The sequence below is a fragment of the Erythrolamprus reginae genome, chromosome 3 (assembly GCF_031021105.1).
Source record: "Erythrolamprus reginae isolate rEryReg1 chromosome 3, rEryReg1.hap1, whole genome shotgun sequence".
Classification (NCBI taxonomy): domain Eukaryota; kingdom Metazoa; phylum Chordata; class Lepidosauria; order Squamata; family Dipsadidae; genus Erythrolamprus; species Erythrolamprus reginae.
In genome coordinates this window covers 226,301,155-226,328,855 of record NC_091952.1, presented here as the reverse complement: position 1 = coordinate 226,328,855, position 27,701 = coordinate 226,301,155, and the positions used below count along the sequence as shown (strand labels likewise).

Here is a 27,701-nt window from a genome sequence, read left to right as displayed (position 1 = left end):
TATAATTCCTTAGTCACTTATATAATTAAATAATATAAGCAACTATTTTTCATATTGTTTATTGACTGATTTACGTGACTTAATGGGTAACAGAAAAGTGTAGAGAAACAAGGGGTTCCAACATAACCTTCTAATATCCATCAGTGGATAACTAATGATATTAGTCCCCTAACTAAATGTTTTTCAACCAATGTGCCGTGGCATACTAGTGTGCCGTGAGACATGGTCAAGTGTGCTGCGAAGCTTAGCTTCCAAGACCTGAGGGCAGAAGCTTCCTTCTTCGTGCCTTCTTTTTCATGCTTTCCTTCCTCACAGCAGGTGAGTTTTGGGGCCTGGCAGGAGGGCACCAGCAACAGTGGCACCAGGCAGTAGCCGGGGGGGCAGTGGCTGCGAGTGGGAGCTACAGGGCAGAGGCCCCGGCACCGGCAGTGCCCCCCCTAGCTGGAGCTTCCCTGCCGGCATCAAGTGACCTTTGGGGCCTGGCGGGAGAGCACCAGCAGCAGGAGTGGGAGGGCGCTGGCAGCAGCAGCACCAGGCAGTAGCTGGGGGGCGATGGCTGCGAGCGGGAGCTCCAGGGCTGAGGCACCGACAGCGGCGCCTTAATGTGTTGCTGGACGACATACATGCTGGCGCTGCGGGGCTGGCACTGGCCTGCTGGCTGGGCCAGGACAGAGGTGCCAGCCCCATGCCCATGCCCAGAGCAGCGCCAGCATTTATGGAGTTCAGCAACACGTCCAGCAGCCACCGTCAGGGCTCCCGCTCACAGTTGACCGCTCTGCCGCCGCCCCACGGCTACTGCCCGATGCCATTGTTGCCAGCATGGTGTATGAGAGAGAAAGAGAGAGATAGCAAGAGAGACAGAAAGAGACAGAGAGAGAGAGCAAGCAAGAGAGACAGAGAAAGAGAGAGACAGAAAGATAGAAAGAAAGCAAAAGAGAGAAAGAGAGAGAGAAAGCAAGAGAGAGAGAGGGAGAAAAAGAGAGAGCAAGAGAGAGAGAAAGAAAGAAAGCAAGAGAGAGAGAGAGAAAGAAAGAGAGAAAGAAAGAAAGCAAGAGAGAAAGAGAAAGAAAGAGAGAGAGAGAAAGAAAGAGAGAAAGAGAGGGATGGGAGGGAGACATAGAAAGAGAGCAAAAAAAGAGAGGAAGGAAGGAAGAGAGAAAGAAAGAGGGATGGAGAGAGAGAGGAAGGAAGGAAGAGAGAAAGAGGGATAGAAATAGAGCGAAAGGGAGGAAGAGAGAGAGAGAGAGAGAGAATTTTTTTGTCCAAACTTTTTTTAGCCCCCCCCCCCCAATGTTCCCCAGCATTTTGTATATGTAAAAAATGTGCCGCGTCTCAAACTGATGATTAGTGGACTGAAGACTATAACTTTCGAAGAGTGGTTGCAGGAACTGAGCCTGGACAGTCTGGCGAAGAGAAAGACCAGGGGTGACATGATAGCAGTGTTCCAATATTTGAGGGACGCCACAGAGAGGAGGGGGTCAGACTGTTTTCCAAGGCACCAGAAGGACAGACAAGTAATAATGGATGGAAATTGACCAAGGAGAGATTCAATCTGGAAATTAGGAGAAACTTTCTGACAGTGAGAACAATCATCCTGTGGAACCGCTTGCCTGTGGAGGTTGTGAGAACAACAACACTTGAGACTTTCTAGAGGAGATTGGACCGCCATTTGTCTGAAATGGTGTAGGGGCTCCTGCTTGAATAGGGGTTGGACTAGATTACCTACAAGGTTCTTTCCAACTCTAGTAATCTAATCTAATCTAATCTAATCTAATCTAATCTAATCTAAAAAGGTAGTTTCAGGTGTAACTCTGACTCATAGGAACCGGCTGGCAATGGTTTCTGGAGTTCAGAAACACAAGACTTTCCTCTTTCTCAGTTCATTCTCTTCTCATGCTAGGTGTGCACTTTTCTTTCTTTCTTTCTTCCTTTCTTCCTTTCTTCCTTCCTTCCTTCCTTCCCTCCCTCCCTCTTCCTTCCTTCCTTCCCTCCCTCCTTCTTTCTTTCTTTCTTTCTTCCTTCCCTCCCTCCCTCCTCCCTTCCCTCCTTCCTTCCTTCCTTCCTTCCTTCTTCCTTCCTTCCTTCCTTCCCTCCCTCCCTCCTTCTTTCTTTCTTCCTTTCTTCCTTCCCTCCCTCCTTCTTTTTTTCTTTCTTTCTTTCTTCCCTCCCTCCCTCCCTCCTCTTTCTTTCTTTCTTTCTTTTTTCTTCCTTCCTTCCCTCCCTCCCTCTTTCTTTCTTTCTTTCTTTCTTCCTTCCCTCCCTCCCGCTTTCTTTCTTTCTTTTTTTCTTCCTTCCTTCCCTCCCTCCTTCTTTCTTTCTTTCTTCCTTCCTTCCTTCCTTTCTTTCTTGCTGATATCTCACACATGCCCATGTCCCCTTGTAAGATTTTGCTTCTACACATGGACACGAAGCAAAAAATACAAAAAATTGTGGGGAGGGGGGGAGGGAAAGATGGTGGCGTCCATAGATCTTCCACTGGAGCGGTTGCGCGCAAATCGTGCAATCTGGCGACCGCTACCGGTGCACAGTTTCCTATCACACTGGTAGCAACCCATTACTGCTTCCAATTCTGTTAATCTGTTAACAGTGTTGAGAAAATGTTTTGCAATTGCTTTTCTGGAAAAAAAGGAAAAGGGTAGCCCAAACAGTAAGTGTGGCTGTGTGCCCAGCCTGATTTCTATTTTTCAATGGAAATTGGAAGCAGCCAAAAGGACAGGATGTCATTTCATGTAGGGTTTGAACTGGGAGGTCTTGAAGTTGCTTGAGCCAAATATCCTTTTCCAAATTTGATGCAGAATCGGCTATTGAGCTATGGACTGTATAGGCCTGCTTGCCTCCACTATATTCTGCTTTGATATTTTCAAATGAAACAGATTTTTATAAGGCATCATAAATCTTTTGACCTCTCTTTCATCCAATACATTTAAATCTGCTCCTTATTCCTCTCCCAGCTTAGAGAAGATGGGACTGAGCCCATAACACCATAAATTCTACTTTCTTTCATACTTTCTTTCATAAATATGTGATCATTGGAATAGTCTATTAAGAAATTAAGGCTGAATTTTTAAAAATTAAAATGGTGACTACATATTTAAGTTTTAAAAATGGAAAAGTGGTTACACTATTTCAAAGGAGTAAATAAAAAATACTCCCTTCTTCAGTTGCGTCATATTTCACAGAGGTTATGGGGACCATTTTATTTACTTGGGACCATTTTATCCATATTTCAGGTAGAAAAGCAGTTAGCTTGGAGTTCTCCACTAATATGTTGCCTATAAATATGGGCTAAGTACGGTACAAAGAATCCAATTTAGACAAAGAATCAAGAAACAACAAAACCTTGTGTATTTTTATACAGAAGCATAAGCGAGTGAGAGAAATCAGGCACATTTTAAATACAATTTAATATGAGAAACAAAAGTAAGAGAATTGATGGCTGGTCACAAAATTTTGAATTACAGACACACATGCACACAAAGCAAGGCCTTCTCCTAATACAGTAATCCCTCACTACTATGCGGTTCATCTTTTGCGGATTCGCTACTTCACAGGTTTTCAAAGGTGCGGAGGAAGGAAGGAAGGTGCGGAGGCTGGCAAAGATTGCTTTGAATGTTGGCTGCCCCTGCCCCCCCAGCACCTCTGGCCCCCTCGCCGCTACTGCCCGCCCGCCCGATCCACCCCTCTCACCGGCTTTCTTCGGACACGGGTCCTCCTGCAGCAGCGCTGGCGGCTACGGCTTCTCATCCTCCTCATTCGGCTGGTAGCCGCTCTGAGCGCTTTCAGAATGCCTGCCTCGCCCCTCTCACAGTCATTTAGCTGAGAGCACTTTCGTCCCAGCTATCAGCGAGGGGGCTGCAGGAGAGGTGGGGCAGGCGTTCTCACAGAGAGGGAGAGGGAGAAAGAGAGAGAGAGAGCAAGAGGGGGGAGAGTGGAAGGTAGAGAGAGAGAGAAAAATGATAGAAAAAGGGAGAAAAAAGAGAAATGAGAAAATGATTGAAGCAGAGAATGACAGGAAAGAAAGAGAAAGAGAAAGAGAAGTGACTCTTGGTGATGACGTATGACGTCATCGGGTGGGAAAAACCGTGGTATAGAAAAAAAACCACGGAGTATTTTTTAATTAATATTTTTTGAAAAACCGTGGTATAGCCGTTTCGCGAAGTTTGAACCCGCGAAAATCGAGGGATCACTGTATTTCATCATCATAAAAATTGACTATCTTGGGGTGTGTTTTTTACTATGCTAAAAATGAGCTTTATTTACCTCTATGCCCTTGTCTGAACCCCTCTGGCCATTGCTTAATTTAATTATGATGCCTGCCTTGATTCCAGTAATGCATTTGTTTGCAAAGTGTTTTAGCTTGAGTCTTAAAGCCACAATCTATTAGCTAGTCTACATGGGAGACATTTGTGGCCAGCCTATAGAGCAGAGGTCTTCAAACTTGGCAACTTTAAGACCTGTGCACTTCAATTCCCAGAATTCTCCAGCTTAGCTGGCTGGAGAATTCTGGGAATTGAAGTCCACTGGTCTTAAAGTTGCCCAGTTTGGGGATCCCTGCTATAGAGTGTTTGTGGTAGACTCCTCTAGCTCTTGCTTGCAGATGTTAAACAAAGAGCAAGATCACTTAGATTTATATATCACTTTACAGTGCTTTACAGCCCTTTCTAAGCAGTTTACAGTGTCAGCATATTGCTCTCAGTCTTTATTTTACCCGTCTCGGAAAGCTGGAAGGCTGAGTCAACTTTGAGCCTGGTGAGATTTGAACTGCTGAACTGCATTCAGCAGAAGTAGCCTGCAGTGTTGCACTGTAACCACTTTAACAACTGCACCACCACAGCTCATGTCTAAATGATATTTCTAGCAGGCAAAGGCACAATAATAACTCTGGCTAAAATTAATTCATAGCTTGCAAGAGCTTCTAATTATTTCTTAATAAGCTAACAAAAACTAGGCAAATTTCCACTCATCCTACAGATGGATATATAAAAAGGGGAAAGACTGTTGATATTCCAGAGAAATGGAGAAATGAGCAACATTAACAGAGCAAACAGAGATCAACTGAGGCAAGAAAAAAACAAGAAGAAAGTTAATGGATAGCAGAGGAAACATAAGCATGAGAAAAGTTGTATATGGAAAAACTGACTCAAGCATTAAACATCCTACTGCTCAGTGGGTTTACATCACTCACACTCAAAAATGTCACTGAGAGTGAAAGAGATTTTTCTTGTTGCAAATTTTCTTTCACTTAGAGCTATAAAAATGCTCGATTCATATTATTTTGTAAGTTTTATTTCCTGATATTCATGGTCTCCTTTTACATAGAGTAGATTAGACCATGTTTAGTGAAGGGCTGCAAATTTTTTTACTCCCACATTGTGGGCGTGGCCTATTCTGTGAGTGTGGCTTGTGACCAGGTGGGAGTGGCTTGATGAACATGTGACTGGGGGGTAGCTTAAAGGTCATGAGATTGGTTTAAAGGTGGCCAACTTGACGTCACTAACGTCAAGGGTTTGAGTTATGGTTAGGGTAATGTGACCAGATTTTAAGATTGGGAAAGAGGGACACTATTGAGGGGAGGGGGGCTAAAAAAATGTAGCAAAAAAAATTAACCTCCCCCAAAATTATCCCTCTCTCGCTCTCTCTTCCTCCATCCCTTTTTCTCTCTCTCTCCCTTCCTCCCTCTTTCTCCCTCTTGCTTCATTTCTGTTTCTTTCTATCTCTGTCACCCTTCCTTCCTTCCTTCCTTCCTTCCTTCCTCTCTTTTTTGCTCTCTCTTTCTCGCTCTGCTTTTTGATCTACTAGATGACTGTTATCTTGGGAATAGGAATATGCCCTATTTCTGTTCATCCACATCCAAGCAATTTTCAGGCTATTTGCCAAATTTGGAAAAGCACATTTCCAGACGTTTTGAGTTTCAATCATTTCTAATGTTTGTCATGCAATGTTGAAGGATATTGTAACAAACAACTTTGCATTTCTAATATTATGAATTGTCTTTTGATAGCCCTTATGTGATAGCCCTTATTTATCCAATGATGTGCTACAGTAGTAAGTGCTAAAAACCTTTACTACCAGTTCGGGTGCACCCCAGGCAGGTGCCACTACCAGCGCTACTGATTCTTAAAACCAGGCCAAACCATGAGCAACCCACCACTGATGTGCCACGAATTGACACATAGGCATACTAGGCAAAACAGACAACAAATAAGCCAAAAAGAGACCAAAAAGATTAGAACCAGCAATTAGCACCCAGATAAGCATAGATTAACTCCAGACCAACAATCAAGAAACAAGGAACTGCCAAACAAGCTAACAGCCCAACCAAACAACATCTAAGACCATCCCCACCAGCACTGACAGGCCAAGTCACTAGAACCGTGATGGCAAACGTATGGCACATGTGCCACAGATGGCACGTGAAGACACATGAGGCATTGCCCTAAGTCAGATCCATGGCACATGTGAACATTGGACATGATTTTTGGCCTTTCTGAAGACGGGGATAGGCCATTTTCACCAACCCCAGGCTTCAGGAAAGCCTCTGGAGCCTGTGGATGGTGAAAAATGCCCCAATGGGCCAACTGGAAGTCCGGAGGCTTCAGTGAGTCCTGCGTACATGTATGGGGGGCAGCATGGGAAGGTTTGTGTGTGCATGCATGGGGGGGAGGGCATTGCGTTATGAGTGTGGGCATGCACACATGCGCTATTGTATACACATATGCCTTTTTGCCACCTGAGTTAAAAAAGGCTCACAATTGCTGCACTAGGACACATTTATTTATTTATTTAATTTATTCATTTTGTCAAGCATGTATAAGGTAACAGATACAAGTATAAGCATGATCATGAATACATGAAATGAATACAACTAAATGGGGGACAATAGGACAGGGATGGTAGGCAGGTTGGAAAGCTTATGCACGCCCCTTACAGACCTCTTAGGAATGGGGTGAGGTCGACAGGTTAAAGTTTTGGGTGTTTGGGGATGAAACCACAGAGTGAATAATGCTAAGGTGACTAATTTTTTTAAAATGAAAAGGAGGAGGAAAAAAATTAAGAAAAAAGTACACATAAATAAACGAAACATTTATGTCATTATGGATAAATAAAATTAATAATTTAAACTAAAGCTTTAATAACAAAAGCGATAACACTTTACTAAATCTATATTTAAATTATTTTACATTCCTGTTGAAAACAGCATTGTATAAAATTGAATTAATGAATTAATCATACATGAATTGTATTTACTGAGTATTATAATACAGGGTGTCCCCCCAAAAATGTATACACATTTTAAATAATTGTAAACTTGGTATTTATTATAATTTTATTATTTCAAAAATGTAAAAATATTTACAAGTATCATTTTATTTCCCCCCCTGCATTTTAACTAATTTTAACTAATTGTAAATAGCCAATAATTAAACTGTTTGTGTTTATTTTGCAGATTCAATCCCTGAACACAATAATGACAGCCAGACTAACCTTCAAAAACAAATAAAAACAATAAAACAAAAAAAACAATAAAATGATACTTGTAATTATTTTTACATTTTTGAAATAATAAAATGAAATAATAAAATGATAATAAACACCAAGTTATAATTATTTAAAATGTGTATTCACTTATTCACTGAGAAAGAAATAATTTCATATTTCCGTTAGAAATAATCATGAAGCATAATATAGAGGCAATGGTGGGAAGCAAGAGCGAGACATGTGACGTTCTCCTGTGCCCTATGCATGTGTTTCATAATCACGTCTTTCCGAACTGTACACACATGATGTGTAACAGTTCGCTGCGGCATCTCTGAATACAGAGATTAACAGATTAGTTTTAAAATATCAAAAAGGACGACAGATAGGAGAACACTTTTCGAGGAAGGACAAAACCTACAAAAGAAGGACTGTCCTCCCTAAAGGAGGATGATTGGTCACCTTAGTAATTCATTCCAGGTATTGACTACTCTGTTGCTAAAGTTGTATTTTCTGCAATTGAGTTTGGAGCTGTTTACCATAAATTTGTAGCTATTGTGTGCTCGTATATAGAAACAGCATTTAGCAATAGCGTTTAGACTTATACAGTGTTCCCTCGACATTCACGGGTCCGACCTTCGCGAAAAGTCTAAACCACGGTTTTTCAAAAAATATTATTAAAAAAATACTCCGTGGTTTTTTTGCACACCAAGGGTTTTCTGGGGCTGCCTGATGTACAATACTGTGTGTTTTAACTCTCCTCCCCCCCTTTCACCTCAACTGTCCTGCTTCTTTAAATGAAAGCTGTTTCTGCCCCAGCCTTCTGATCCCACCCCTTTAATTCTCGGAGTGTTGGTATGCTCCAATTGAAGCCGAGCCTTACTGCCGCCAAGCACCGCTGCAGCGAGTGCAGCAAAGCCCCCTGCTTGCCGCCCCGTTGCCCCTGTGGGTTCTGGGGGTAAGTAAAACCAGGAAAGGAGGAGGGAGGGGGAGGAAGGAAGGAAAGAAAGGGAGCATCTCTACTTTGCGGAAATTTGACTTCCGCGGGCGGTCTTGGAACGTATCCCCCGCGAAAGTCAAGAGAACACTGTATACCACTTCACAGTGCTTTGCAGCCCTCTCTAAGTAGTTTACAAAGAGTCAGCATATTGCCCCCAACAATCCGTGTCCTCATTTTACCAACCTTGGAAGGATGGAGGGCTGAGTCAACCTTGAGCCTACTGAGATTCAATCTGCCAAACTGCTGGCAGCCGGTGATCAGCAGACATAGCTTGCAGTATTGCAATCTTAACCACTGCACCACGGAGGCTCATATATTGTTGCAGTTGAAGCTGAAGTAGTCATTGAGAGGTAGGACTCCTTACTAGAGTCTTTACTAGAGCAAACTCTTTACTAGTACTAATGAAATTACCTAATTTAGGTAATGAAATATCTGCAAGAAAACAAGAAAACTGAGAGAATACTCATCATGACCCCTAACATATTTATTTTACAAGCAGCACCATTGGGTTGAAATAAGTATTCTCCAGGTACTGCCTTATAGTCAAATATATCAGGAGCATGGCTTAAATTAACTGAGGTCATTATTATGTTAATTATGTTAATTAACAAATCTATTAAAAGAATACCTTCTGAAACTTGTTTTTTGTCAATGTTTATAATTTAATTATTATTTTTTTAAAAAAAGGAAAATATCATAGGTTTGCATGGAGGGACACATGGAAAATGTACTTAGCTTTTTCATATTTTATTGCTATGGTTTCTGTTTTAAACCACACCCTGATGTTAAATATCAGGGGCTGTCATTATAGAAAGTTAATGTTTGATTACACATAAAAACCTCCAGATTGAGATACTACAGCAGAATTGAGAGGTGAAGTCAAGCAGGCGTTATTTTAAAACCACTTGAAATTTTTATTCGCCAGGTAAGACATAATCTTTTTATCAACTTTCATAGATAGTACATAGTACCTGGATTGTTCTATCAGCTTGATTTGTAATATATGCTACGTCTCCAGTATTTACTGTATATATATATCATTTGTTGCCGTGCATTTTGCTAGATATGTGTTTTACTTTTGATTGACATATCTAAGATCATGTTCCTTTTTAATGTATGAGTTGAATTTTGTGTTGGTATTAGTAGGGCAGAGGTAGGCTGATTTAAAAACTTTACAATAAATGAAGTTCAGCATATCAGTATAAAACATCTCCCTCCGTGTTGGAAACTCAGTTTTATAAAATTAACAGGGAAAAGCTATAGTGAGAGCTATACTTGTGATACCGCCATTATACAGTATGCGGTAGCTCCTGCCTTTTCCACCATTTTGGATTACTTTGCTTTTTCAGAAATATTTCTCTGTTTCTGCCCTCTCCCCTTTGAATTTTTTTCTTATTTGTCTCAAACTTAATCATCACTTACCTCCCATTAGAATTTGTATTCCTGTTATATAATAATAATAATAATAATAATAATAATAATAATAATAATAATAATAACAACAACAACAATAATAATAATTTATTATATTTGTATGCTGCCCCTCTCCGAAGACTCGGGGTGGCTCACAACAAACGATAAAAAACAATATTATACAGGCACAATTATAATATTAAGAAAAAACTAAAAAACCTATCATAATTAAAAACCAAACAGCACATACATACCAAACATAAATTATAATAAGCCTGGGGGAAAGGTGTCTCAAATCCCCCATGCCTGGTGGTATAGGTGGGTCTTAAGTAGTTTACGGAAGACAAGGAGGGTGGGAGCAGTTCTAATCTATATCTTTAGAGGACGGACAAACTATTGTTTGGGTCCAAAATTCTCTTCAAGTCTTTTGTCACAAGGAGAATTTTCAGGTACATGACACTTTCTTCGTGACACGAAGGGAAGCTTTGGGGTTTAAACAAAGTTTGGTCAGGATTTTCTAAAGTGAAAGAGTTTCCTTTTCTCTTTCAGTAATAATCTTATCGTATTTTCAAGTATCTTCTGACTTGTTTACTTCAAAATAAAACTCTCATGCTGAAAAACAAAACAAATCAAAAGAGAGACAAATTCCTGTAAAGTTTTCCTGCCTAGAAAAGAAACTAGGGTGGTACAATTGAAAGCAGAAGAGAATAACATACTTGCTGGAATCAGATTTTTACACAGTTTTGAATCGCTGCTCAGAAGTTTGTTTCAACTATTAATAGGAACCTAAAGAGGAAGCCCCATGAAGATGTTTAAGCCAAATGGACTTAATTTACTGTGTCTCTTTAGTCTTCATCAGGTAAGTGGCAAAAAGCTTTCCTTTTCCTTTAATAGACCTGATTCTGTATGTACTGGAAAACAGTTGTTTTCTATTGGCAATTATTGAGATAGGGAAAATAATACATTGCTTGTTGTTGTTTTTTAAAAATGCTCATAATCTAATTATGGAAGACAGATTATTTAGTTCCCCCCAGTCGCAATTAGTGATACTGTCTTACCAACCTAAATAAATTTTTGAGCATTTCTTTGGTTTTATTTGTGTGGGCATATTAATTGCAATTTTGTTTCTGTTTTTTTTAAAAATCCATAAATCATATATCATCTCTTGTTACCGTACATTCTCTAATGTGTAAAATTCTATTTCCCTTGTTATGGTGTATAAATAGCAGCTTATACAAGTTGAATAATGGCAAAAAAATTAAAAGGCATGTTAAATATCAAACATTCTGCATTCAAAAGTTGAATGTTGTTTTAATTTACTTCTGATTTTCATGTATGGTATGCGGGTTATACTTTTCTTAAAACAGGTGGGAGATAGATGTGTTTTTCATTTAGATCAGGGGTCTCCAACCATGGCAACTTTAAGCCTGGAGGACTTCAACTCCCAGAATTCCCCAGCCAGCAAAGCAGATTGAAATTCTGGCAGTTGAAGTCCACCAGGCTTAAAGTTGACACGGTTGGCGATCCCTGATTTAGATTGTATCTTAATTGCAGGTACCATTTACGGCTTTGGAAGCATTACCTTTGTTTGTCCTTTTTTTTTTTAATGGAATCCAACTTTTTATCTGAAGGGCTGCCTAGTCCATGCCTGCTTTTAAAATAAAGAATCATAATAAAGGAGAGAAATGTATCACTGACCTTCAAAAGCTGGAATGCAGACAGGGCAAAGAGATGTCATTTACTCAAAGACTGTTAGGCCATTTACTCAGCCATTAGGCTGAGAAGCATGATACATTTCTATTTAAATTATATTAATTCAAAATGTATATCTTTGCCAGAGAAGAGCACATGTTTTGCTTTCTTAGAAGCTGAGAACATTCCAAGGCAACCACTCCAAGTTGCTCCTACTAATCAGAGTAATTAAGTCACTCTAATGAACGGGCAACTGGGGCTGATAGTTTGCTACTTTGGAATCTATCACTTTAGGGATCTTGTGAATCTTAGAAATACAAATAGGAGTCTCCAAACTTTTGGGGTTTGATAAATAACCTTGGAAGTATCCAGATGTTGGATAACCATCTGTCTGAAGTAGTGTAGGGTTTCCAACCTAAGCAGGAGGTTGGACTAGAAGATCTCCAAGGTCCCTTCCAACTCTGTTGTTGTTATTATCGTTGTTGTTGTTGATTATGATTATTATTGTGATTGTGATTATGATTATTAAGTCTATTGGAATTTTTGCAAAATGATTGTGTGGAACAGCTTTGGAGGGTAGCGTCAATCAAAAACTCATTTTATTAGAAGACAACTGGTGGGGATAGTTCTCACCATCGGCTTGAATTTCTCCTTTTTTCCCCTGTACAAGTAGTAACTGAGACAAATCATTGGGCTCTGGACCCACCATATTTTAATTTACTAAGAAAATCTATGGAGTTCATGTGGGGTCCAGAGTACAATCTTGGAAATAAAAATCATCCTATGGCCTATCTATTACTTGGCTTTTTTACTATGCCAATTTTGAATAAAAAGTTCATATTAAAAGGACAAATAGAAAATTATTATTAAATCCAAAAATTGGAAATATGTATGCTGCATTGGCAGATCAAAGAAAAAGAAGGATAGCGATGTATGTCGAGAATTCCACAAACTCCAAACAATTATATGCAGACCAAGAAGGTAGAATATTAATTGTGCAGATTAATATAGAGCCTAAACCTCTTGTCATTGTCTCCATTTATGCCCCAAATGAAAATCAAACGATATTTTATAAACAATTGCATCAGAGAATAAATGAATTAAATATTGAAAATATGATTATAATTGGCGATTTCAACGCAATTTCAAATAGATTATTAGATCATTCAAGGGAGGGAAAAATAACAAGAAAAAGAAAAATATATTACCAACCACTTTCCAAAAGATGAAATCTGAATTATTATTAAATGATATTTGGAGGGAAAGACACCCTCAAACTAGACAGTATACTTTTTATTCAAACCCTCACAAAATTTGGACAAGAATAGAAATGGTGTGGGCTTTAAAAACAACTGCAGAACAAATAAAAGAGGTAGAAATAGATGTAAATACTTGGGCAGACCATAATCCTGTAGTAGTTTACATGAAAAGTAATAAGAAACATTCAAATTGGCAGATGAATAGAAATATTTTAAAAGATAAAAAATATAAGGAATGGATAGAGAATGAATTAAAGATATTCTTTGAAATAAATAAAAATTTAGATACCACCCTTCAAAACTTATGGGATACTGCCAAGGCATACATCAGAGGATTAACGATTTCTTAGACCCACCACATTTTAATTTACTAAGAAAATCTATGGAGTTCATGTGGGGTCCAGATTACAATCTTGGAAATAAAAATCAGCCTATCTATTACTTGGCTTTTTTACTATGCCAATTTTGAATAAAAAGTCAAAAGAACTGGATTTTGTTTTAAGTCTTCTGAGAGAGGGTGATGGCAGGCATGATAGGAATATCGGTTGTTGTTGTAGTATAGCATAAATATGTTAGAATAGGATTGTATTATAATTATATATATCTGGACCTCTAGCATAAAAATGCTCTGCTTATTATAATCCAGGATAGGAGGGCACTAAACTTTCCTAGTCTGCATTCCTGGTAATTACAACAGGGAAACAAAAGGGCTCAATAAACATCTCACTGATAAACAAAGTTTACATCACTCCGGACAGGATCAAAGGGGGAGATTTACATTGCCTGAAGCATACACAGGATGAGAGGGTGATTAAGGAAGATTAGTCAAGATAAGGCAGAAGGCTTCAGAGAAATTAGGTGTGAGAAACATCTGCTCTGAGGAAGAGTTTCTAGGAAATTGTTTTGTGATATCTGTGGGAATAGGAAGAACTCAAAGATATGTTTGAAGTTATGTTATTGGATGTATTACTTGACATGTACATGTAATTATCCCCATTTCCTTATGTTCCCAAATAAAAAGAGGTACATGGCTCTATACCATGTCACTTCACCCAGAGAGAGAATGTGTCCAAGTCTCCTTTCTAGGATTCATGTTTGTGAGTGACCCCACATGGCTGGGTTGCTCTTAGTCCCATTGAAGACATTGTCTTCATCAGGGACTTTGACAGCATCCACAGGTTGTCACACTGATAGACATTGGATTGGGTTAAACACCCATTTAATCCTTTTTGAAAGCTTTGCACCTGTAAGTTATGACACCTATATGACTGTAGGACTTGGAAGGTCCAGCAGGAGAGGCATGTTGTGGAGGTCTAGGACAGTGATGGCGAACCTATGGCATGGGTGCCACAGGTGTCACGCAGAGCCATATCTGCTGGCACGCGAGCTGTTGCCTTAGCTCAGCTCCGACATGTATGTGTGTACTAGCCAGCTGATTTTTAGCTTGCACAGAGGCTCTGGGAAGATGTTTTTGGCTTCCAGAGAGCCTCCGGGGGGATGAGGGAGGGTGTTTTTACCCTCCCCCAGCTCCAGGGAAGCCTTTGGAGCCTGGAGAGGGCAAAACACAAGTCTACTGGTCCCACCAGAAGTTGGGAAATAGGCAGCTTCTGGCCTCCATAGGGCCTCCATGGGGTGGGGGAGCTGATTCACCCTCTCCAGGCATGAATTATGGGTGTGGGCACTCACGCATGCACAATAGCATGCATGCACGCTATTTCGGCACCCGAGCTTAAAAAGGTTCAACATCACTGGTCTTTGTTCTCTAGACTTTTGCCTCCGACTATCGGGTGCTGCCTTTTCTCCTTCACTGAAAGGGCCCTAGCTGTTCAGCCCAGCCCATCCATCACAGCCCCTCGCATCACAGTGGCCTTTCTCCGAATGGGCACAAAACCCCATTCACCCCAGACTTTTGGAGGCACGGGACACTTGCTGCCAGCCAATCAGAGGAGCAAGCAATGCCTTCCCTTCCATCCCCTCCGCCCCCACTCATCAATTTTGAATGAAGTCTTCCACTTTCTTCTCTCGCTCTTCATGGAATGAGGGCGAAGGGGGTGGGATTTTTCTTCCATTGCTATCTATCATGGATCTTCATGCAAACACAAGCAGAGTGGAGAGAAACGGAAGGAATGAAGGAGAAAGGATAGCGACTGCACTCTTTCATCACCCCCAACAACACCCCCTTTCATTTCTCTGCTGGGAATGTAGCAATTCCTAAGGGCTGCCAAGTCTTTCTTAAAAGATCTGAATTATCTAAGAAAGGGAGGATACACCTATAAAGTCACTTGTCCTGCAGCTAAAGAGTATGATCTTTGATCAGTCTTGCTGTCTGAGTGCAAAGGAGCAGAAACAAGAGACTATTAAAAGAGATGGAGGAGGAGAAATGGAGAAAAAAGCAGGATCACACAAACACACAGAGCTGGGGTAGAGAGAGAGGAAGGCAGGCAGGCTCGGCTAAACCAGTGCTAAAGAGAGAGTTGTGAGAGAGAACACACAATTGAGGCAAACAGAGAGGGAGAAAAAGGGAATGGAACTCCATTCAAAGTTGATGAGTGGGAGGGGGAATGGAAGGGGAGGCATTGCTTGCTCCTCTGATTGGTTGGGGGCAAAGTGTCCTGTGCACCTAGTGGTGGGCTACTAGCCAGAACGCTAAATTGGGTTTGCCGCGGCGGCTCTTGAGTGCTTGCGCGACCAGTGCAATTTTACTTCTGCGCCTGTGGAGGTAGCAAAATCGTGCACAGAGTCTCAGGTGTGCCCGTGTTTCGGCAAAAAAATCTTGCCGAAACATGGGTGCACCTATGGCTCCATGTGCAATTTTGCTACCTTCACAGGTGCAGAAGCAAAATCACACTGGTTATGCAAGCACTCACAAGCTGTGGCGGTGAGCTCAATTTAGCATTCTGTCTAGCAGCCCACCGCTGTGTATGCTCCAAAGCCTGGGGTGAATGGGGTTTGTGCCCATTCGGAAAAAGCCCTGTGACTAAGTGGCTATGACAGGAGGGGCTGTGATGGGCGGGGCTGTGATGAAAGGGCTGGGCCAAATAGCTGGGGCCCTTTCAGTGAAGGAGAAAAGGCAGCGCCCGATAGTTGGAGGCGAAAGCCTGGAGACCAAACAGGCGTGGCCAACAGGAGGAGGTGAAAAGTCCCATTCCGTCAGCCAGGGTTTTTTTTGGGGTAGATGGGACTTAGAAGGAAAGACTTTTCTGCTCTGGCTGCCACTATGTGGAATATCAATATCATGAGGCTGGCCCCCAACCCTATTTTGGCTTTTGGAAAGGTCCTTAAAACATGGTTCTGTCAACTAGCATGAAAACTCATTGTAGAGTAAAGTGTGGGTGACAGAGGGTGATATGATAATTAATTCAATGCACTCTTTTGTATGTTGTTCTCATTATTTTTAAAAAATATTTAAATTAGTTATTTTAAAGTACTTAAAGTTTTAAAGTACTTTGATGGGTTTACTATTTATGCCACCTGAGCCACAATGTGAGATGGGTAGTTCTATACATGTGATAGATAAACAAGCAAACAAACAAATAAAGTTCTCTCTTAGAACTAGGTAATTAAAGAAATGATGTTTCTAAACATTTTGGTTCCATTTATTCTGTTACGTTTAGTAGTAGTCATCAGGGACAGAAGTTTTGCCTGACATGTTTAACTTCTTGAAGATTTAATGATTGTTGCAATAGGTCAAGCTTTCAGAATGCCTGGGTAAAGCACAGAGAGTTAGATCGGACAGGTTAGTCTGTCTAAAAAAGCAGAATGAGTTTTGTTTTTTCTCTACTTGGTAGGAGTCCTTATTCTTATTTTAAGACTCACAGCCCTTTGAAAGCAACAAAATGCTATGCCCCCAAGCTTACTTAGGTATCATTGTGTACTATGGCTGAAATTTGAAGGAAGCCAAAATAGTATTTTTTTGCATGCCAAGTGGAAAATATCAGGAACAGATCTGAAGATTCTTGATGTTTGCAGATACAGTGGTACCTCATCTTACGAACGCCTCTTCTAACGAACTTTTCAAGATACGAACCCGGTGTTTAAGATTTTTTTGCCTCTTCTTCCGAACTATTTTCACCTTACGAAGCCAAGCAGCTGCTGCTGGGATGAAGGGGTTTCTTTTCCCCCCCTTTTTTGAAGAAAGAAAAGGGAGGGGCAGCTTGGAGGAGTAAAGATTTTGCATGCTTGCAAAGGCACTGAAACTGTGTCTTTTGAAAAAAGAAAAGGGAGGGGCGCCCCCCTTGCCTTTCTTCCTTCCCACTCACCCTTTAGCCTAGCCTTGCTTCTTCCACCCGCCCCCTTTAGCTGCTCCTCCCTGCCCTCTGTTCGCCTCCCTTCTAAAGTTTGGGATTTTCCTGAAGGATTTGCACGCATCATTTGCTTTTACATTGATTCCTATGAGAAACTTTGTTTCATCTTACGAACTTTTCACCTTACGAACCTCCTCCTGGAACCAATTAAGTTCGTATGATGAGGTACCACTGTATATATAAACAAACAATTAGAGAAAGAGAAAGGATGGTTGCAAAAACAGAAAATAATAGAAGTACTGTATATTGTTGGCAAAAATTACTGTGTTTTTTGAACACACCTTGGTTTTAGGGAAGGAAAATTGGGGGGGGGGGGAAACTACCTGCCAGGTATTCATCTGGTTAGCATCTTTAGTTTGGTCAGCTTCAGCACATTATTTTAATCCCTGGCTAGGGCTGGAAAAAACCTTTTTCGGAGGGAGTAGTAATGAAAATAAGCCTGCAAGCTGGGAAGAGTCGGTATCTCTTTAGGGCTGGAAAAAAACCCTTTTTAAAAAAATGCTACATTTGGAGTATAAGATGCACTGAAATTTTCAGCCTCTTTTTTTGGGTGGTGGTGGTAAGATGCATCTTATACTCCGAAAAATACAGTAGCTTCAATTTTTTCCCATTTATCATCTCATTCTTCTTAATAATAACTGGGTAACTATTTGTTAAACCACCTCTGGGCTTTGCATGACATTGTTGACTACAAAATAGAATAGAACGAGGGATATGCATACCATACTATCAAAAAAAGGCTTATGTATTCACAGAAATATATTATAACTGCAAGAAGGATGGGTAGTATATACCATGATTTGAGTGGGGATTCCACATAAACCAATGCTATTGCTTAAAGCATCTATATATATACTGTACCAATCATACAACTCAATTTTGTGGTAAGTGCAAAATGCAGATATAAGAAGCAGTAAGCCAAAGAAGTTAGGAACAAAATATAGAAAGGGAAACAATGCTAAATCTAGCATATCTTATCAACACCATTCAGTATACAGTAATCCCTTGCTACTTCACGGTTCATCTTTCGCGGATTCGCTACTTCATGGGTTTTCAAAGGGGGCTTAAATCCATTAAATCCATTGAAAATTTTAAATCCATTAAAATTCATAAAATTCTTTTACTACTGTACTCTATTAAAGAAACTGGTAGGATATCACATGTAATTGCAGCTGAGAAACATTATAGAATGACTGTTTAATGCAAAGGGTGGGTTTTAAAAGTCCAAATACTTGTTAAATACATTAAAAATATCTTTCCTCTACTTCATGGAAATTTATTTTTCACGGGTGGTCCTGGAAAGCCTCCCCTGCGAAAAACGATTGCTGTACTTGTATATTGTACATTTCCATTTTTGCAAATCATTTTTGTTTCCACACATCTGTACATTGTTCCATACATTGCCCTAAACTCTCCAAAGAAAAAGGTGAGAATTTATAGAACAAAAGGTGTTCTATTCATACCATGGATTAATGAGGATAAAGTCATATAATATATATATGTAGGCATAGCAAACTCCATCCATTCACAGCTTTTTGGACTTCTCCTTCTACTTGATCAATTTATTTAAGCTTACTGTTCCTTCTCCCTTTCAAAATTTTTCAAATAATCGTGACTCTCTTGAATTCAATCCATATTCATTCAGTACCCATCCTATTTCTTCTTCTTTCACAATTTCCATCTTCTAGGAGGTTGGTAGGGTGGGAGAAATTTATTCCAGGTATTGTCTTTTTCTCAATAGATAAATACAAACTCCCTAATTCTCAACAACTTCAGGCTACAGAATCTGTTAATTTTTTAAAAAAAATTCTGGAGCCTTGATTCAGGAAGCAAAAAACTCTAGTAATAGAAAGTTGACTCTAGAAAAGGGAATATTTTTGCCTTTAACCTTTTGGAAGACCATAGCAAATTGTTTGTTTGTTTTTTGCTTGTTTGCTTGTTTATTTGTTTATTTGATTGACTGATTGATTGATTTCTATGCCATTCTATTTCTCAGGCTCAGGGCGGCCCACAACAAAAGTGAATATAGAAATCTAAAATTGAAACATACTAAAAACCCAATTTCTTAAGAAATCAATCACTCTATGCATTCATTCACTGGCTGGGGCAAGATGATGGAGTTAATGGCCTCAAGTCTGTTGGCAGAGATAGATCTTTAAACTCTTGTGGAAGGCAGGGAGGTTGTGGGAAGTGCGAATATCTGGAGGGAGTTGATTCCAGAGGGCCAGAGCTGTCACAGAAAAGGCTCTTCCCCTAGGTTCTGCCAGATGACATTGTCTAGCTGACAGGACCTGGACAAGGACCTGGAGGCTGTTAGGGTCTGGATGTGTGCCAACAGGCTCAAACCTAACCCCGAAAAGATGGAGTGGCTGTGGGTATTGCCTCCCAAGGACAATTCTATCTGTCTATCCATCACCGGGGGGGGGGGACTTTTGACCCTCTCAGAGAGGGTCCGCAACTTGGGCATCCTCCTCAATCCCCAGTTGACTTTAGAACACCATCTTTTGGCTGTGGCGAGGGGGGCGTTTGTCCAGGTTTGCCTGGTGCACCACTAGCGGCCCTATCTGGACAGGGAGTCCCTGCTCACAGTCACTCATGCCCTTATCACCTTGAGGTTCAACTACTGCAATGCTCTCTACATGTGGCTACCTTTGAAAAGCATTAGGTAATTAGTCCAGGAAGACACACACCACACGATAAAAGGAAAACCCAAAAGTTTTTATAAACAGAAAAACAGAAACAGCCCCCTTTTTAAATGTCAAAGGGATTTTCTGGTACACACAAGGCACAGGTTAAATGCAGTCCAATTGCTCACCCAATAACTGGGAAATTGAGTCCAATTCTAAAGTCCAGAGAGTCCACACACACAATCCTGAACAGCAAAAACCACGATCTTGACGAAACAATGAATCAGATAAACTGCCATGAGGCTAAAACACCAGGCTGCACTTTTATCTGTAGCACTAATTACAGCAGCCCCATCCAACCACAGGTGGCCTCATTTTCTCTTGTATTAATCCTTCAGTTGTTGTCTCCTATGCATCACTCTACGCATGCGTGGATGTGTCATTAATTCTTATTCAGAATCCAGAGATGATACAGATGACTGATCTCCTCCTGGGCTGTCTGCCAAACTCCCCTCTTCCCTGTCACCCACGCTTCCTTGGTCAGAGCAGATTCTACTGGGAGCAAAATAGACCTGCGGCATGTGGATGTCTCCCCTACATCCACCTCCACATTCCTTGGGGCAGGAGCTGGGCCAGAGCTAACCACAACACCTCTGAGACCGCCTTTTGCCACATGAATCCCAGCAACTGGTCAGGTCCCACAGAGTTGGTCTTCTCCAGGTCCCGTCAACTAGCCAATATCATTTGGCGGGGCCTAGGGGGAGAGCCTTCTCTGTGGGGGCCCCAGCACTCTGGAATCAGTTCCTCCCAGATATTCATACTGCTCCCACCCTCCTTGCCTTCCATAAGAGTCTGAAGACTCATCTATGCCGCCAGGTCTAGGGCCATTAGATTTTGCCCCCTGGCCAATGAATGTGTTGAGAGAATATGGAGTGAATGGAATGATTTACATTTTTAATTAGTTAATTGGATTCAAGACATTGTATACTGTGTATTTTATATGTTGTGAGCTGCCACAAATCCTTGGAGAGGGGCGGCATTAATAAAATAATAAATGAATAAAATCTGTGGGATCTAACTGGCCGCTGGGATACATGAAGACAGTCCCCGATGCCATGTAGGGCTTTATAAGTTCTCAAGGAGCCCTAATGTTTTGTGGCATACAATTTACAAATCCTCACAAAAGCACAGTCAACCTTCGACCACACCAGATGATAAAGATTGTGCACACTTCCTGTATCTTATAGATAAAGATTACCCAGTTACATTTATTTTTTAATATTGAGCTTTTGCCTTAGACACGTGATATGAATGTCTGTGTCATGATGGCTAATTTCACTCTAACATCAGATACTATATAGGAATTGGTGTTATAGTTCAAGTACTTTGAATCAAAAGTGTGACAGATGTTCAAACTCTTCTTTGCAGAACACTTGTACAGTCAGTTTCCAATAAATTGAACACAGGAAGAAATCAGGAGGAACTACTCTTTATTATTCCTATGTCACATTATGATTCATATTTTATAGCTCACATAAAACTATTTCAACAGACTAGGAAGGGCCGAGACTATGATGTATAATTTAATCTTTGATCTTTGCAATACGTTGAGGACTTTGATCTTTCTATATGAATTATATGTCCCCATAAAGTACAACAAAGGGTTTCCCCCACCCCGTACTACAGCCTTGGGCTATTTATTTCTTATGTATAAACTGAGTGAAAATGAAACTACTTTAAGAATTCTGGATTTCAGCTCCTTTTTTTTCACTTTATCATTGTGCATGGACATTTCTTGGAGCCTTGATTAGAAAATTCCAGACTTTTTTCACCCCTCTTGGATGGGTTAGAAAAAAGAAAATACCACCATTTTATCATTTTTGTTATTGGGGTTAGAAGAGGAAAATGCCAGAGCATTTGTCAATTCCATATGGTTAAAAGAAACAATGTTTTTCAATTATAATAAGTAAGTAAGTAAGTAAGTAAGTAAGTAAGTAAGTAAGTAAGTAAGTAAGTAAGTAAGTAAGTAAGTAAGTAAGAAGTCCAAATATAGCAGTAAAAATGACCTTTATCTTTATAGAATAGACTTGAGCTTTTTTGTCCATTCTTTTTTTTGAAATATTCTTTATTAATTTTTCCATAAAAAGACATACACACTCACAAACATTTAAAAACACATAGTAGGGTTACAATTACCCCTTTTTTCTTGAAGTCAATTTTTAATACAGAAAAAAGAATATATTCTTAAATCTTTAAATCAACATAATATTTTAAGTGAAAAGAAGAATTTTGTCTACATATTCTAATAAACATAGGATTAAGTTAATTAAAAAAAACACGAAAAAAGAAAAACCAACAGCAACAACGACAAAAAATATCAGTAACATTTGGATATATTCATGCAATTTTCGTAGACTTAATTTTAATTTTATTTTTTATCTATCCATGTATAAACTTTATTCCAAATAATATAAAAATCAGATTCTTCTTGATCATTCAGCCTTCTAGTCATCATATCCATCTCTGCACAGTCCAAGATTTTTTGAACTACTTCTTTTTTGGGAACATCTTCCTCTTTCCAATTTTATGCATAAACTATCCTGGCCGCTGTTAAAATATGTCCATTCTTAACACAAATGCCAACACATTATTGAGATATTTCTGATAATGTTTTCTTTAAAAAGAAATTATATCCCAATTGTTGAGTGTACATTGAAAACACTGGGAACTGGAGTGTAGACGCAAAGGAGATGTCAGCTCTTTGAGGTCATCTAGATAGTGTTTGTGGTTAGCTCTGGCCCAGCTCCTGCCCCAAGGAATGTGCAGGTGGATGTGGGGGAGACATCCACATGCCACAGGCCTGTTTTGCTCCTGATGGAATCTGCCGATGAAGCCTCCTCTGACCAAGGAAGCATGAGTGATAGGGAAGAGGGGAGTTTGGCAGACAGCCCAGGAGGAGATCAATCATCTGTATCATCCTTGGATTCTGAACAAGAATTAATGACACATCCACGCATGCGTAGAGTGATGCATAGGAGACAACAACTGAAGGATTATTACAAGAGAAAATAAGTCCACCTGTGATTGGGTGGGGTTCCAGTAATTAGGGCTGCTGCTATAAATAGCAGCGTGTGGGTTTGGCCTTTGTGAAAGAGTATCTGATAGCAGTTCTTCAGGAATCGTGTGTTGTTGTTTTCTGGACTTTGTTTGTTGATTTTTCATGCCTTTGAAACCAAAGTAGAGCAACGTGTGTGTGTGTGTGTGTGGCTCACTTCGTTGGAAGAAGAGTGTGAAGATTCTTCACAGCTGCTAGCCAAGCACTTAATGACTGTTTAAGGGAAATTGTACAGAGTACCCGGTTGTTTTGGGATGAGTGCTCTTTGCAATACAAAAAGAGTGCTTAGTTTAGTTTGAATTTTGTGATAAAGAACATTGTTTTGAATTTTCACACATATGTGTGTCTGCAATTTGTACCCTTGAATTTTTGGGAGGCTCCTACCAGAGAGCCCAGCAGAACAGATAGAAAACTAAAACCAAGAATACGAGAACTTCTGTTCTGAGATGCTTTCTGTATCCCATTCCTCTTTTGGACTCAGATTTTATTTATCCGATTGTCCTGAAGATGAGAAATATGTTTTTCATTTCATTAGATTCAGAAGAATGCAAGGCCTTTAAAACTGGTTATGAAAGGGGAAACAAAATGCAGACTATTGTCTTATTTCTTTCATACTAATAGACGTTTAGTACATGTTTAGCACTTTCAGAGTCTATAATGTGGAAGCTTGCTGAATCATGGAATCACAGAAAATATGGATTGGCAGGACATTGAGACCATTGAGTTTAACTGCAAGCTCTGTACAGAGATTCACTGTACAGTAGTACCTCGACTTACGAATTTAATTGGTGCGGGAAGGAGGCTCGTAAGCCGAAAAGCTCGTATGACGAAACATTGTTTCCCAGAGGAATCAATGGAAAAGTGATTAATGCGTGCAAGCCCAAAAATCAGAAACCGGCTGCCACCACCGAAGGAGGCTTGAGCCTCCCGATCCTCCCCGCCCCTTTGCCATGCATGTCATCCTGCATGCAGGATGCCATGCAGTCAGGAAGGTCATCCTGCTCCCCCCCCAGACAAAAACACAAAGGCTGCGGAAGGAGGGAGAGAAGCAGAGCAGGGCGGCAGGCGAGGCGACCGCCTCTCCGTTCGCCAAGCACTGTGGGGAAGGAGGGAGAGAGAAGCAGACGGGCAGCAGTCGCAGCGGAGGCCAAGTCTCACTCCGGGCTGTGCCCCCTCTGAGCGCTCACCGCCTGTCCCTGTCAGCGGCCCAGCCACCTTCACCCGCCCGGACAACCGCCAGAGGGGCTCCTCCGGAGGGGCGCACGGGGAAGGGCTTGAGCCGCCGCCTTCTCCTTTCCCCGTGGGAGCGCCGCACCTCTTGTCTGCCCGGCCTGAGAGGCACGAAACCGGTGCTAATGCCGGGCGGCCTGCCTGGAATGCCAGCAATGCCGCCGGGCTGATTGCCGAGAGGGGGCGGGGCGCGGGAGGAGGCGAAGGCGCTGCCGCACCGGCCCCCTCAGGCCGCTCCGCCCGGGATGGAGCTCCTCTGGAGCCCCCGTGCGTCCCTCTGGAGGAGCCCCATCCCGGACGGAGTGGCCTGAGGGGGCCGGTGCGGCGCCGCCTCCGCCTCCTTCCGTGCCCCACTCGGCAATCGGCCTGGCGGCATTGCTGCCGTTCTAGGCGGGCCGCCAGCATGAGCACCGGTTTCGTGCCTCTCAGGCCAGGCAGACAAGAGGTGCGGCACTCCCACGGGGAAAGGAGAAGGCGGCGGCTCAAGCCCTTCCCCGTGCGCCCCTCCGGAGGAGCCCTTCCGGAGGAGCCCCTCTGGCGGTTGTCCGGGCGGGTGAAGGTGGCTGGACCGCTGACTGGGACAGGCGGTGAGCACTCATATCCCGAATTTTGACTCGTAAGTAGAACAGAAACATCTCTCCCCTCCTAGCTCGTATCTCGAAATGCTCATATATAGAGCAGCTCGTATCTAGGGGTACTACTGTACTGGGGATCCCCAACCCTGGGATTGCTACCAGTCAGAAACTGGGCTGTACAAGCAGCAGGTGAATTCCTAACATTCTTTTTGCACATGTACAGGATTAGATTGCATATGGGAAACCATCCCCTGCCCCCTGATGCCACCACATGCCGCTGCCACTGTTTGGTCCACGTAGCTGGAAGGGTTGGAGACCACTACACTAAACCATCCCTACCTCTACTTGAAAATGTCTGTAGACAGATATTCAGGGGAACTTTGGCCTTCCCAACTGGGAGTTGTATTATCAAGCAGCAGCAATGAATACTATACGAGAATGGATACTATTAGAAAACAAAAGACTTTAGATTTAGAGGGACATGATTTACAGGTGGGATGACACGCACTTATTTGGTATGGATAGAATAAAATACATAGTTACTTCCAAAGACATACAGTTAGAAATTCATTATGCGAAGTATGGGAAAAATAAAATCTAAACACTATTTGAGTGTAGCACATTGGATATCTAATATTGAAGCCTTATCACATCTGAGTCCAATCAAATGTCCAGGGTATAAGGACATTTTAACAAAGAATGGTGAATTAAAATCTGTACAAACTTTAGAGAAACAGGAAAACAAATGGACTGCTTCATAAGAGCACAGCTACAATTGAGATTTGATACAGACAAAAATGCACAAGGTATTAACTTAGAAATAACTGAGTTAAATGACATTTTATTAGGGAAAGATGAAAAATTGATAAAGAAATTATATGATAGTTTACTTACTGTCAACTTGGAATTTGAACAGGTAAAAGAGACTATGATAAAATGGATGAGATATGTTGGATACATGATAGAATTGGAAAAATGGCAGCAGCTTTGGGAAACAAACTATAAAATGATAATGGCTACTGCCATAAGCAGAACAAGTATAAAATGTTCTACAGGTGGCATATGTCACCAGAGAAAATAGCGAAAATCAACTCAAAGGAATGTTGGAAATGTAAGCAAATTCCAGGCTCTTTTTACTATATGTGGTGGACCTGCACTGAAGCTAAAAAATATTGGATTATGATTAAAGCATGGTTAGAAGAGATGCTGGGCTAAAAAATAGAATTTAAACCAGAGACATTCCTGAGACAAGAGACAAGAGAGTCTGGGAAATAGAACTTGAATATCCCCAGAACTGACTTTTTTTAGATCTTAGGTGCTATTGACTGAAAGATTAATGAACTGGACTATCTCCTGTATTCTTAACATTTTAAAAATATTCTAATTTAATTTTCTAATAATTAATTTTTTATATCTTTTGCACTCTATAACTTAGCACTTTATAACTTAACAATTTTTAAATAATTATATGTTATTCTATTAAGATCCTGAGAATAACTTAGTGTTAATTGGTATCCTATTTTAGTGCAAGTGATTTTTTATATTGTTTTTTAATTGAATTTATATGGAATTTTAATATTTTAGCTAATTTATTAGAAGGGTTTTTTTTTAAACTAATGAATTATTGGGGTGGGTATGATGATATGTATGAAATGAATGATTGTTATGGGTGGGATGGGTGGGACTCTGGTATGGATGAAATAAATGGAAATGGTATGAATGATCTCATTAGCCTACCTGACACTGGAGAGGCAGGAGGGGAGGGGGCACTGATGTCTGGGGTGGGAGAGGGTCGGAATATCCCGGTCCTGCTGGGGAGAGGCAGATATGGCGGGGGTCACAGAGCTAGCCGTTCCAGGGGAACGAGAGATCATTGCTTAATAACGATCCCTTGTTCTGGCTCTGTGAACCCAATCCTGGGTGCTGGTGATGAGTGTAATTCTGGCCCTGGGCTCAAGCTGCTGCTACTCAATGCCAGGTCGGTGGTAAATAAAGCTCTCCTCATCCGGGATCTGATCCTGGATGAGGAGGCCGACCTGGCATGTGTTACTGAAACCTGGCTGGGCCCAGAGGGAGGAGTTCCTCTCTCTGAAATTTGCCCAGCCGGGTTTCAGATATGGCATCAGCCTCGACCCCAGGGAAGGGGGGGAGGAGTGGCTATTATAGCCAGGGAGAGCCTTGGCTTGCGTAGACTCATTGCTCCAGAGATTGCGGGCTGCGAGTCCCTCCTGGTGAAGTTGGACTTAGGGGTCCAGGTGGGCTTGTTTCTCACGTACCTGCCTCCCAGCTGCGTGTCACAAGCCCTGCCTGTGCTACTCGAGGAGGTTATTGTCTTGGGGGACTTTAACCTGCCGTCGCTCGGTGAAACCTCTGGACAGGAGTTCATGGCCACCATGACAGCCATGGACCTGACCCAAGTAGTACAGGGTCCGACTCACGAGGGGGGGCATGCACCCGACATGGTATTCCTCTCTGAGCAACTGAGTAATGGTCTGAGACTAAGGGGCTTAGAAGTGTTGCCTTTGTCATGGTCGGACCATTTTCTACTGTGGCTTGACTTCCTGGCTCCAATCCTTCCCCGCAGGGAGGCGGAACCGATTAAGCTGTTCCGCCCCAGATGCCTGATGGATCCAGAGGGCTTTCAGAAGGCGCTTGGGGTTATTCCAGATACACTTGTACACAGTTTGGCAGAGTCTCTGGCTGAGGCCTGGAACAAGGCTGCAGCGGAGGCTCTTAACCGAATTGTGCCATTGCGACCTCTCCGCGGCACTAGACCCCGTAGAGCTCCATGGTTCAATGAGGAGCTCCGGGAGTTGAAACGCCAGAAGAGACGTCTAGAGAAGTGATGGAGGAAGAGTAAGTCCGAATCCGATCGAACACTTGTAAGAGCACATATTAAGACTTACAAAGTGGCGCTCAAGGCGGCAAGATGCGCGTATCATTCCGCCTTGATTGCATCAGCGGAATCCTGCCCGGCCGCTCTGTTTAGGGTGACCCGCTCCCTTCTTAA

General features: G+C 41.5%; 1 protein-coding gene across 1 annotated transcript in view; it reads left to right on the top strand.

The window, feature by feature from the left end:
* The first annotated feature begins 9,280 nt into the window (after positions 1 to 9,280).
* Positions 9,281 to 27,701, top strand: part of CDH17 (cadherin 17) — a 73,708-nt gene continuing 55,287 nt past the window's right edge. The window contains exons 1-2 of the mRNA XM_070748069.1: positions 9,281 to 9,401; positions 10,672 to 10,748. Of these exons, the coding sequence (XP_070604170.1) occupies positions 10,692 to 10,748 (57 nt within the window). The 5' untranslated portion in view covers positions 9,281 to 9,401; positions 10,672 to 10,691. The remainder of the gene's footprint in view (positions 9,402 to 10,671; positions 10,749 to 27,701) is intronic.